Source organism: Schistocerca gregaria, chromosome X, assembly GCF_023897955.1.
Source record: "Schistocerca gregaria isolate iqSchGreg1 chromosome X, iqSchGreg1.2, whole genome shotgun sequence".
Classification (NCBI taxonomy): Eukaryota; Metazoa; Arthropoda; class Insecta; order Orthoptera; family Acrididae; genus Schistocerca; species Schistocerca gregaria.
The window spans coordinates 804846580-804860081 of NC_064931.1; the positions used below are offsets into that span (position 1 = coordinate 804846580).

Consider the following 13502-nt stretch of genomic DNA (forward strand, 5'->3'; position numbering starts at 1 on the left):
GCTCAGTTATTCAAACGTGGAAAAACTGGTAAATGATTGACACCACTTGATTGGATTCACCTCATTTTACAGCACCACCCAGGACTGAAGAAACTAAATTGCATTCTCCACCAGGGCTTCAACTATCCTTGTTATACCCTGAAATGACTAATATCCTCATCTCTCACACAGTCGTATTCTGCCACTTTCCAAATCTATACAATCTCCTTGTCTGTCCCTACTCCACCTCTGCTCCCAGTCCCTTCTTCATGGATCATATCTCTGTAACAGACATAGATCCAAGTCCTGTCCTCGACATCCTCCCACTATCACCTTCTCTAGCCCATTCACAAACATCTCCTGCATTATAACGCATCAAAGGTAGGCCACCTGTGAAAGCAACCATGTGATCTACCAACTAAGCTGCAACCACTGTGCCATGTGCCACTTTTAATGTGGACATGACAACTAATAAGCTGGCTATCAACTGCCAAACTGGCCAAGAGACAACTGGACCACACAGTTGCTGAACATGCTTAACATGGTGTGCTTCACTCTCACCCAGATAAGATTGAATTAGTTTTTGTTTGCATTTTAATGTATACTTTAATTAATCACTTAATTATAATAAAAGTTAGGGGTATGTGATGTTCTTGCACTTTTTATTTGCATAGTGTTTTAAAAACACCCCATCCCTCTGGAAGGACTTCAGCTCTATATACATGCACTTAACACAATCTCACTGTTTAAGGGAAAAATCAATACTGTCATACTTTTTTGTATGGATCAGTATGAAACAAGAAACATGAAGTGGTAAGTTGCATTTAATGCACAGTGTTGTAGATTTTTCTGACGCTGTTGACAATGAAGTTGTTTCTTCTTTCTCAAAACAGGATCTAGTGACACATCCATTCTTCCAGCTTGTCATATCTAAAATGAGTTTTTGTAGTTGTAGAAGGTTTCTCTTAGCATAGCAGCATGGCAGTTTGATTCCAGAATTGCAGTGATGATTCTTTGATGAAATGCCATATGGACCAATTTACCACCCTTTACTACCCTCCTCCTTCTACAGCTGCCATTTGTTGTCCTTGGCTACACCAATAAAGTATGCAACAAATAGAAATTACCATTTCTTAACCCTGATAACTACTCTACAGGTGTTCACACTATTTTAGGAGCATGTTAAAATAGCATGAACACCTCAAACTAATTTATGAGCATAACATAATGTCGTAGGAGCAATGAGATATATGACATAATCTGTTACCAAAAAATCATCCATGAAATACTTGAAAATGGTCTAAGGCCAAAATTGTATAATTGTACTGGAAATAAAGTAAATTGCAGCTGAAGGCTACAAGAAATCATTCAAAAAATTCATCGCAGCTGCGGACCCTATCGCATTGAAAATTACATTCCATATTGTTGTTATAAATTTACCTTGGTGTCTGATACTTGTTCTGTCAATTGCCTTGTGTCACATTGTATATTTAAGCAATGTCACTGAAAATACAGGGTGTTTATAAATGAATATCAGGTTTTTAACGTTTTAAAATATTTATTATATTAAACTTACAGTTATAAATGATATGTCAAATGAAAGAGCAACTCAAACAGCTTTATGAGCAACCTAATAAATGTTCAATGTGAGCGCCATTTGTCACACGACACACATCAAATCTATAGCCGAGTTCTTCAACAAACATTGATAAGTGTGTCTTCAGTGACTGTAGCAATAGCTACTTCAATCCAGTTTCTTATTTCAGGGAGGTCTGCTGGTAGCGGAGGCACGTACACAAGCTCCTTGATGATGCCCCAAAGGAAAAAATCGCATGGCATTAGATCAGGTGAACGTAGAGGCCATGCAAAACAAGCCCTGTCATTGGGCTCCTTGTGGCCTACCCAGCTCTTGGGTATAGTGAAGTTCAACCAATCTGGCGGATTTCGGTGGAAACATTGCACACTGCGCACGAACACTGGTGCCAAACACAACTGTTTGAATTGCTCTTTCATTTGACATATCATTTATAACTGTACATTTAATGTAATAACTATTATAAAGCATTAAAACCCCGATATTCATTTATAAACACTCTGTATTATAAACTATTTTCTTTGCGTACCTTGTTGTTACATGGAAATATTTTGATGCCGCTACTAAGGAGCTCTTAATATCATCTGAAATTTTCACATCTTGTATGTAATGATGAGCAACTTTGTCCAGTGCATCTTCAGGCCAGACCTAGAGAGATTTTGAGAAAATTAATTAGTTCACAAATGAAATTATGAAAGGTAGGTAACATGATCCACATGAACAACTGCATAGACTATATTTTCATAAACTAAACAATTTATAAAATAAATGTTACTACTTATAGTGCCAATTAATCTTTACATAAGTGGTGATTAACAACTATGCAGTTGATATGAATGTTTTTAATGGCTTACAGTTGCAATTACAAGTAAAGCATATTTATAATTTTAAAAAAGGATCAGGATGTCTTAATGAAATACAGCATGATGGTGAATAGATTATTTGTTTGACACCATACAGCAAAACTATTCAAAATTATTCTTATGACATTTATAAATGCCAACATCTGACTCCTTCCTTACTTTCCAGTGACCCTTATCCAGCCAATGCAAGGTCAGGACTGCTGTGGCACTTCCCTACTTTTGCAGAGAACCTATCATACCTGTATATAGGCTACTGCCATAATGGGGTCACCACACCCCAGAATATTTCAAAGATACTGCCAGCTTGCAATCCCTCTCTTACCCATCTCCCAGAGATTAATCTGTGCAGGTGTGGCATTGTTTTTCAAGCTGTCTTAGCCATGTGTACCTGAGGAAGGATGCAGAAACTAGCCTGGTATTTATGTAGGTAGATGTGGAAAACTACCTAAAAAGCAAATCCAGGCTGGCCAGCATATTGGCACCCAACATTAATCAGTAAGGCACATTCATTCTGGGGCTGTCACACATCACAATGTCCCACAAGCTAGCTCTTTAACATGGTCAGCTACCTGAGAATGTTAACATTCAATAATCCCTAATGAGATAATAGTATTGAGACCTATAAAATGTACACAAGGAACATAATGTTAATGTCTTGTTGCTACACTATTTATCACTCAGTTTTAAAAACCAATAAAAATACACATTATTAGACACACATTGCAAAAATTACCTCAAGTTCTAGTAATTGATTTGTAAACCTATTTCTATCTTCCAACATATTTTTATTCTGTTTTCCTTGTGAAATAAGACTAATGCATCCATAAACAATTATTTTGTTCTCAAAGTAACCATTTGCATAAATTAAAATAAATACGCAATGTGTATGTATGCAACATGCTATTATTCCAGCTTTCCTACATACAAACATCAACAAAAGTGTTGCATCACCCTGGTTCCTAGTGCTCCTGACAACAGATGTTGACTATTGATATAGTATCACAGATACGGTCCCTTTGACTGTTCAAAGTTGTCACTAAACCTTTCCAAAGATGTAAACAACCATGCATGAGCAGTACCTATTAGACGGAGAGGGTCTGATAGCCGATCAGTTCCAGTCATTCCACCAGGAAGGAGGTACATGGCTCATGTTGCCTGTAGTTCAACCATGCCTAGATGGTCAATACCATGGTTCAATTGTGTCCACATTGTTACTTTGTGCCAGGAAGTGCTCTCAACAAGGGAAGTGTCCAGGCATCACTGAGTGAACCAAAGCAATGTTGTTCTGACATGGAGATGATACAGAGAGACGAGAACTATCGATGTCATGCCTTGCTCAGGCTGTCCAAGGGCTACTACTGAAGTGGATGACTGCTACATATGGATTATGGCTCGGAGGAAGCCTGACAGCAACAGCACCATGTTGAATAATTCTTTTCATGCAGCCACAGGACATAAAGCTATGTCTCAAACTGTATGCAATAGTCTGCATGATGCACAAATTCACTTCGGATGTGTATGGCGAGGTCCATCTTTGCAACCATGTCACCGTGAAGCGCAGTACAGATGGGCAGAATGACATGCCAAATGGACCGCTCAGGATTGGCATCACATTCTCTTCACCAATGAGTGTCACATATGCCTTCAACCAGACAATTGTCAGAGACGTGTTCGAAGGTGATCCAGTCAGGCTGAACGCCTTAGACATATGGTCCAGTGAGTGCAGCAAGGTGGAGGTTTCCTGCTGTTTTGGGGTGGCATTATGTGATGCCAACATATGCTACTGGTGGTCATGAAAGGTGCTGTAATGGCTGTACGATACATGAATGCCATCCTCCGACCGATAGTGCAACAATATCAGTAGCAGATTGGCAAGGCATTGTCTTCATGGATGGCAATTCAGGACCCCATCATGCACATCTTGTGAATGACTTCCTTCAGGATAATGACATCGTTTGACTAGAGTGGCCAAGATGTTCTCCACAGATGAAAGCTATCGAACATGCCTGGAATAGATTGAAAAGGGCTCTTTATGGTTGACGTGATCCACCAACCACTCTGAGGGATCTATGCCGAATCGCCATTAAGGAGTGAGACAATCTGGACCAGCAATGCCTTGATGAACTTGTGGATAGGCCTGTAACAATGCAAGAGGAAATGCTACTGGGTATTATAGGTACCGGTGTGTACAGCAATCTGGACTGCCATCTCTGAAGGTCTCACTGTATGCTGGTACAACATGCAATGTGTGGTTTTCATGAGTAATACAAAGGGCAGAAATGATGTTTATGTTGATCTCTATTCCAATTTTCTATACAGGTTCCATAACTCTTGGAAATGAGGTGATACAAAACTTTTTTGTTGTGTGCATTAGTGAAATTTTAATTTGTAGTCACTTGAAGAGCAAGTAAAAAGAAGGAAATATAATTTACTGCCAATTTGTTGCCAGGAAACTCAGTTCACACCAGTTGTCAATACAGATTTAAAATGTAAATTTAAAAATAATAACAAAATAGTAAGTGCTGACTCCACATTATTAGCCTCAAGTCCTACACCCCATTCAGAATGTGATAAGGAGGGAGATAAGACAGGATAACAAGAACCTGAGTCTGTCAGGTTCAAGATGATCAGTCCCGAAACAGACAATTGCCTATGGTTATAGGGAGAAACTGGTCAATGGTCTCAAAGACAGAAGATGAAGCTGAATTCCCTGTAATAATGAGAATGGAAGAAACTAGAGGAGTAAACTGTAAAGGAATCAGTTTTGAACTAACAATTCAAACTTGATTTGGAATTAATGTCTACTGCATGCAATTAAAATTTAAGTAGCATAATGAAAAGTCCTCAAAAAGAATGCATTTCTTCACAACCTAGCATGGCAGGAAATCCCAGAATCTACAGTCAGTTGGATCATAGCCGGAATATTTTAAAAGTTTAATTAAAAAAGAAAACTGATATTAGTTACTTTAATTCAAAAACTGATAAACAGAAAGGACTGGATAGGTGGATTCACACATGATGGAATGTCATTGTCACATCCCTCATGTTGTAAGATTCTCCTCTGTAGTTCCAATGGTGGCATTCACACATGCTGTCAATGGAACATCATTGACACATCATGTCACATCAGAGTCATGTCAGTGTTTCTCAAGAAGAATGTTTTGACGGGCCATTAGTGGAGTTATGTGACATTTCCCTGTTGTTACCTGCAAGTACCAACTCTGTATTTGTTGTGTTTAAATGGTTCAAATGGCTCTAAGCACTATGGGACTTAACATCTGAGGTCATCAGTCCCCTAGACGTAGAACTGCTTAAACCTAACTAACCTAAGGACATCACACACATCCATGTCCAAGGCAGGATTCGAACCTGTGACCATAGTGGTCTCGCAGTTCCAGACTGTAGTGCCTAGAACCGCTCGGCCACCCTCAGCCAGCTGTTGTATTTAGTTCAGCAAAACGGCATATGTAGACATACCTTAGGCAAACCATCAGCTGTGGTGGTATTGGATGCCTAAATCTTGCAATTTCTCTTCATAGTTTTTATCTGTACTTTGCTTAACAGGTAGAAAACTATTGTTTAGAAATTCTGGAAGATTTTCATAAAATAATGACTCTTTCAGCTCCTTGCAAAGAATGAGGACCCCTCATTCACAGTCACAATTTTTTCACATTTTTCTAACACAGAGTCTTTTTGCTCACTGTTCTTGTCCCTCATCATCAAGAGTGACAGGAAACATTGCAAGCTGTTTTAAACTAAATTTCAGTATTTTATGTCAATGTACCACAATATATGAAATAGCACCTCCGATGGCTATTTTATGAACCAGCTGAAACATCATGATTTTCTTTCAAAGTTAACATGTCATGTAGTGTGAATGCTCAGGAATTCCTCTGACCAACAACACTCAAAAATGTGACAGTTATGGGATGGTGACATTCCAACAAATGTGAAGCCACCAATTCTTCTATGGAATACAAGAAGTTGTTGAGGAGAAACTTTTTCAGGCTGTTTTCAGATTTTACTTGGCTGTCTGTCAGACATTTTGTATCAATGGTTAAGTGATCAAAAATTTTCGCTGCAGCACTTTGCACCACTTCCTGTGCTAAAGACAACCTGAGTAAGGAATATCATTTTTGCTTCTGGTATTGTAACAATATACATCATTGCTGCTTTTGAACTGTAGCAGATTTTTACAACAAATTTCAAGGGAAATAAATATGCTGTGTAGTAGTTATACAAATGATTCACTCCTTAACAGATGTCTACGTGATGGTCATGGGAGAGCACCACATATTATTCTTACAGCACATATTTCAGCAATGAAGACTTTCTTTCTTAAAGAGGAGCTACTCCAGAATATTATTCCATATGCCATTATTGAATGAAAATATGTAAAATATGTCACTTCACTGATTTGTCTCTCCCCAAGATTTGCAATGTGCTAATGTGGTTGAACTATTTTATTTTGAGAATTTCAAAATGTGCTTTTGTAATTTAAATTCTCATCAGTATGGACATCTAAGAATTTTAAAGTTTCCACTCCATTTATTACTTCCTCACCATGTGTTACATTCATTACTGGTGTACTAGTACCTGTAGATGTGAAGAACTGGATATGTTGTGTCTTTTTAAAATTGAAAGTGAGGCTATTCACAGAAAATCAGTATATGATACCTTACATTTCTGCCAAGTCTTCTGTTTCTGTATGTACACTTGGATTGACTGCAATACTAGAGTAATATGCAAAAAGAACTAATTCTGCTTGTTACATATTAGATGAAAGATTGATGAGAAAAAATAGTGATTTCTTCCCAGTCAGAATTATGTCCTCAGGCTATATTGGTTGAATTACTAAATACAATAGCCTGCATTCTTATGGTTAGATATGACATTATTCATTGATTGGCTATACTGTCAGTCCCATAAAACTTCAATTTATCTAGGAGAATACTGTGAGTCACACAGTCAGATGCCTTAGACAGGTTGCAGAAAATACCAACCAGGGTTATTTTATTATTTAATACTTGTAAAATTTGGTGGATGAACTTGTAAGTCATATTCTTAGTAGAGCAACTTTTCTGAAAACCAAACTATAATTTGTAGAGGATATTTTTGTTGCTTAAGTGAGATGCTACTCTAGAATACATCGTCTTCTCAAAAATTTTGGAAAATGACATCAGCAATTAAACAGATGGGCAGTTATAAACATCTAAGTTTAACAATGGCATATTTCAGTCTCTCTGGGAAACTGCCTTGAGTTAGGTATTCACTACATATTTCAGATAGGACTGAGCTTATTACACTTAAGCACCAAAGAAACTGGTGTAGGCACACATATTCAAATATAGAGATATGTGAACAGGTAGAATATGGCACTGTGGTCAGCAACACCTATATAAGACAACAAGTGTCTAGAGCAGTTGATAGATTGGTTGCTGCTGCTATGATGGCAGGTTATCAAGATTTAAGTGAGTTTGAATGTAGTGTTATAGTTGGTGCACAAGCGATGGGACACAATATCTCTCAGATAGTGATGAAGAGGGGATTTTTCAGCATGACCATTTCACAAGTGTACGGGGAACATCAGGAAATCTGGTAGGACATCATATCTTCAACATCACTGGGGCCGGAAAAAGATCCTGCAAGAATGGGACCAACAAGGACTGAAGAGAAACATTCAACATAACAGAAGTGCAACCCTTTGGCAAATTGCTGCAGATTTCAATGCTGGGCCATCAACACGTGTCAGCTTGTGAAACATTCAATGAAACATCATCGATATGGGCTTTCAGAGCTGAAGGCCCACTCATGTACCATTGATGACTACACAACACAAAGCTTTATGCCTTGTCTGGATGCATCAACACCAGCATTGGACTGTTGATGACTGAAAACATGTTGCCTGGTTGGACGAGTCTCATTTCAAATTCTATCGAGCCGATGGACATGTACGGGTATGGAGACAACCTCATGAATCCATGAGCCCTGTATGTCAACAGGGGACTTTTATAGCTGGTGGAGGCTCTGTAATGGTGTGGGGAGTGTGCAGTTGGAATGATATGGGACCCCTGATACATCTAGATACAACTCTGACAGATGACACATATGTAAGCATACTGTCTGATCACCTCCATCCATTCATGACCACTGTGAACTCCAAAGGACTTGGGCAATTCCAGCAGGAAAATGAGAGGCCCCACATGTCCATAATTGCTGCAGAGTCGCTTCAGGAACACTCTTCTGAGTATAAAAACTTCTGCTGACCACCAAACTCTCCAGACATGAACAGTATTGAGCATATCTGGGATGCCTTACAACGTGCTGTTCAGAAGAGATCTCCACCTCATCATACTCTTATTTATTTATAGACAGCCCTGCAGGACTCATGGTTTCAATTCCCTCCAGCACTACTTTCAATATTAGTCAAGTTCATGCCATATCATGTTGTGGTACTTCTGTGTGCTCGCGGGGATGTTAAGCAAGTGTACCAGTTTTTTTGGCTCTTCGGTGTATATGGGAACAGATCTTTAGTACTCTATTGGAACCACCTTAAGAACCATGTGAGTTTTTATTTTTGAGAGAATTTCAGAAGAAGTTTTTGATTCATATATATGATTGAATTTTATGATAACTACTTTTTCAACATACTGCTGTGACTTTACTCTTGAACAGTTTGTCCTTACACTTCCTACTATCCTTAGGAAATGATTATGAGACATATTTGTTGCCTGTAACTCATCATTTGTAGTTATTCAGTCACCATTTTTAATTATTCAGTTTACCCACTTAATCTTAGCAGTCCAATGTAACACCACATTTCTGATGCTTCTTCTCTCTTCTTCTCTATGTTGTTATCATTTATATTTCACTTCCATACAAGGCTGCTCTCCAGACAAATACTTGCAGGAAAGATTCATAACACTGTGTATTCTGTTCAGTGGCAGGTTATCAAGATTTAAGTGAGTTTGAATGTGGTGTTATAGTTGGTGCACGAGCGATGGGACACAATATCTCTCAGATAGTGATGAAGTGGGGATTTGTCATTTCTGACAGAATTACAATGTCATCCAGAAATCCATAAACTTTCATTCCTTTTCCAAATATTTATTTGATATTCTCTTCTATTTTCTCAATGCACAGACTGAGTAACATCTGAGGTAGGCCATCACGCTGTCTCACTCTCTACTTATCAACTGCTTCCCTTCCATGTCCTTCATCTCCTTTAACTGCAGTCTTTCACTTATAAAAATTTATCCCTCCTACCTTCAGAATTTAAAATAGTGTATTCCAGTCAACACTCTCAAATTACCTTTTAAATCTACAACAGCTATAAATGCAGCTTTGTTTTTCTTCAGTCTTTCTTCTATGATAAGTTGTAAGGTCTGTACTGCCTCACATGTTTCTAGATTTCTCCAGGACTCAAACTTATCTTTCCTGAGTTCAGCTTCTACCAACTTTTCCATTCTTCTGTAAATAATTTGTTTCAGTATTTTGCAGTCATGAATTATTAAGCTGATGGTTCTGTGAAGTGCCTCTACAGACGAAAGTTCCTAGCAATGAATTACAAATGAGACATATTAGAATTACTAGAAAGAAAAATTATGAGGAAATTTTTAATCAAATAAGAGGCAAAGTGCCCCAGGAATTAATAATCAGTGATGAATTATGAAAAACAGAAAAATAATTCAAGTAATTATGAGAAAAAGACAATTATTTTTATATTTGTACAGACTTAATTACAAATAGCTAATAAAACAGGGTTTTGAGTGTCTTTGGAACAAGAAACTGAAAGCAAGCTGGATCAAAGAAATTAAAACAGATTTATTACTACATATTGTAATACAAAAAACAACAGAAATAAATGTTTTCGTAAGTAACTTCATAAAACTGAAATTATTTCAAGGTAATAAACAGTAAGAGAATAGGTGTATAATGTTATGAAGAAAGGAATAATGGGCACAGTGAAAAGATGACAGAATATTCAGAGAAAAGCAAATGTTGACATGTTGTACCCAACTGACCAAAGAGAGAGAGAGGGATAGAGAGAGAGAGAGGAAGATGTGAGAAAAGAATAGCAACTAGCTCTAAATGTAGAGAAATGCAAATTAATGCAGACGAGTAGGAAAAACAAACCTTTAATATTCAGCTATAACTGATGCAGTCTATCCAGTCACAACTGGTACATGAAACAGACCTAGTAATAAAGTGTAGTAATAACAATAGTGTCTTGCTTGGTACAGTCATCTCATTTAAATATCTGAGTGTAACACTGCAAAGCAATATAAAATAGAATGAGCATGTAAGGATTGTGGTAGGGAAGGTGAATGTTCGACTTTGGTTTATTGGGAGAATTTTGGAAAAGTGTGAGTCATCTGTAAAAGAGACCACATACAGGATCCTAGTGCAACATATTCTTGAGTGCTGCTCAAGTGTTTTGGATCTGTGCCAGGTTGGTTTAAAGGAAGACATTGAAGCAATGAAAGGCAGGCAGCTAAATTCGTTACTGATAGGTTTGAACAACATGCAAGTGTTACGGAGATGCTTCAGGAACTCAAATGGGAATCCCTGGATGGAAGGCAACATTCTTTTCAAGGAACATTATGGAGAAAATTTTGAGAAGTCTCATTTGAAGCTATTTGCAGAAAAATTCTATAAATACTGACATACTTTCAAGTAAGAACCCTGAAGATAAGATATGAGAAATTAGGGCTCATATGGTGGCTCACAAACAAACATTTTTTTGTCATTCTGTTTGCAAGTAGAACAAGAGAGAAAATTTCCAAAATGAAATTTTCACTCTGTAGCAGAGTGAAAATTTCATTCTGGAAACATCCCCCAGATTGTGGCTAATCCATGTCTCTACAGTATCCTTTTTTCCAGGAGTGGTAGTTCTGCAAGTTTGGAAGGTAGGTGATGAGGTACTGGCAGAATTAAATCTGTCATGGGTCATGCTTAGGTAGCTCAGTTGGTAGAGCACTTGCCCATGAAAGGCAAATGTCCCAAGATCGAGTCTCAGCAGATAGTTTTAATCTGCAAGGAAGTTTCAGGAAAGGAGATGATTTGTGGTGGTGCTGGATGCCCTCTGCCATGAACTGTATGGTGCCTTGGAGGGTACATATATAGATGTAGATATGAAGGGTGTCGACTTAGTAACTAAAGATACAGGTACCACTGGAGTGAACAAGAATAGGCTAATTCAGATTTATACATTGTTGGAAAATAAAAATTGTAAGAGTGTGTCCATGACCAATGCATCATGAGTTTAATAGGAAAACTTTGAGTCCAAAGTAAGAGAGACACTCAGTCCAGGAAAGGAAACAAATACGTAGTTATCACCTATTGCTAGACAATTGCAATAAAATTTTCTTGGTCTGCATTTCTTTTGAGTTTCCTTTTCATAGATTTCTCTTCCCCTTTAAAGCATGTTTTATCTTTATACAATCTTCATCACCATTCCATGCTTTTTCCCCCTTCCACTCCTCTTCTTCAGTCACAACATGTACACCTCCCTCCCTCCTCTCTCTCTCTCTCTCTCTCTCTCTCTCTCTCTCTCTCTCTCTCTCTCTGTTCAGCCACATTCCTTTGTGTGATTGTCTTTTCCTTGTATTGTCTTAAATTTTTTGTAACGTTATATAACATACTATCACTTACTTTCAGTTCACTTTTACTACTATGGACCTTTTGTCTTGCAGAGTCTAAGATTTGAAGTGATTTTTCTTTTCCTCCAGGAAAGCACACATGTTTGTTTCAGTTGTGTACATATCAGTTCTACTGTTGTTTCTCAGTTTCACATAGGAAGAATAATTAATGTGCTATACAGGAACTTATTTTATCTCTCCATATTACTGATGCTACATGATTACTGTATGTAAGATGATATGTCACACAGGATTTAAATTAGTGTAAATAACAATTACATGCAAAACTTAATATGTTGGGTCAAGTAGAGGTATAAAGATTGGAGAAGAAGTTTTCTTGTGTTAGATAAAGTTAGTCAAGTGGTACCATTTGCTCAGTACACACACACACACACACACACACACACACACACACACACACACACACACACACACTTCCCTATAATTCTAAATTGACAATTCCTTGATGTTTCAGAATGTGTCCTATCAACTGATCCCTTTTCCTTGCTGGGTTATACCACAAATTTCTTTTCTTCCAAGTTCCACTCAGTACCACCCCATTAGTTACATGATCTACCCATCTAATCTTCAGTATTCTTCTGTAGCACCATGTTCCAAAAGCCTCTATTCTCTTCATGACTAAACCATTTATTGACAATGCTTCTCTTCTCTACACTCCACACCAGGACTTTCAGAAAAGAGTTCTAAGACTTAAATTTATATTCAATGTTAACAAATTTCTCTTCTTCACTAACGCTTTTCTTTCCATTGCCAGTATACATGTGATATCCTCTCTACTTCAGTTATCATCAGTTATTTTGCTGCCAAAATAGTAAAACTCATCTACTACTTTAAGTGTCTCATTTAATAATCCAATTCTCTTAGCATCTCCTTATTTAATTTGATTACAATCCATTTTCTCTATTTTGCTTTCGTTGATGTTCACCTTATATCCTCCTTTCTTCTCCCTGGACTTTGTTTCCTACCCCAAAAGGTTTTTGGTTTCCTTTACTGCTTACTCAAAATTCAGAATGAAAAACATCAGGGATAAACTACTACCCCATCTCACTCCCTCCTCAATCACTGATTCCTTTTCATGCCTCTCTCAGCTCTTGTAACTGCCATCTGGTTTCTGTAAAAGTTGTAAATAGCCTTTTTGTTCCTCTATTTCACCCCTGCTACCTTCAGAATTTCAAACAGATTATTCCAGTCAACAATGTCAATAGCTTTCTCTAAGTCTACAATTTAGTATAAACATAGGTTTACCTTTCCTTAACCTATCTTCTGAGAGAAATTGTAGGGTCAGCATTGCCCTATGTGTTCCTACATTTCTCCATTTATAAGAAAAAAATGTCATTACACAATGCATGTGCATACACTTTAGGGGAAAGCAAATGATATCACCCATAACCTGTATATCTCGTA

General features: G+C 37.6%; 1 protein-coding gene across 1 annotated transcript in view; it reads right to left on the reverse strand.

Moving 5' to 3' along the window:
• Positions 1 to 13502, reverse strand: part of LOC126298331 (dynein axonemal heavy chain 7-like) — a 1150327-nt gene that overhangs the window by 433364 nt on the left and 703461 nt on the right. Inside the window, exon 36 of the mRNA XM_049989626.1 lies at positions 2103 to 2221. Coding sequence (XP_049845583.1) covers positions 2103 to 2221 — 119 coding nt within the window. The remainder of the gene's footprint in view (positions 1 to 2102; positions 2222 to 13502) is intronic.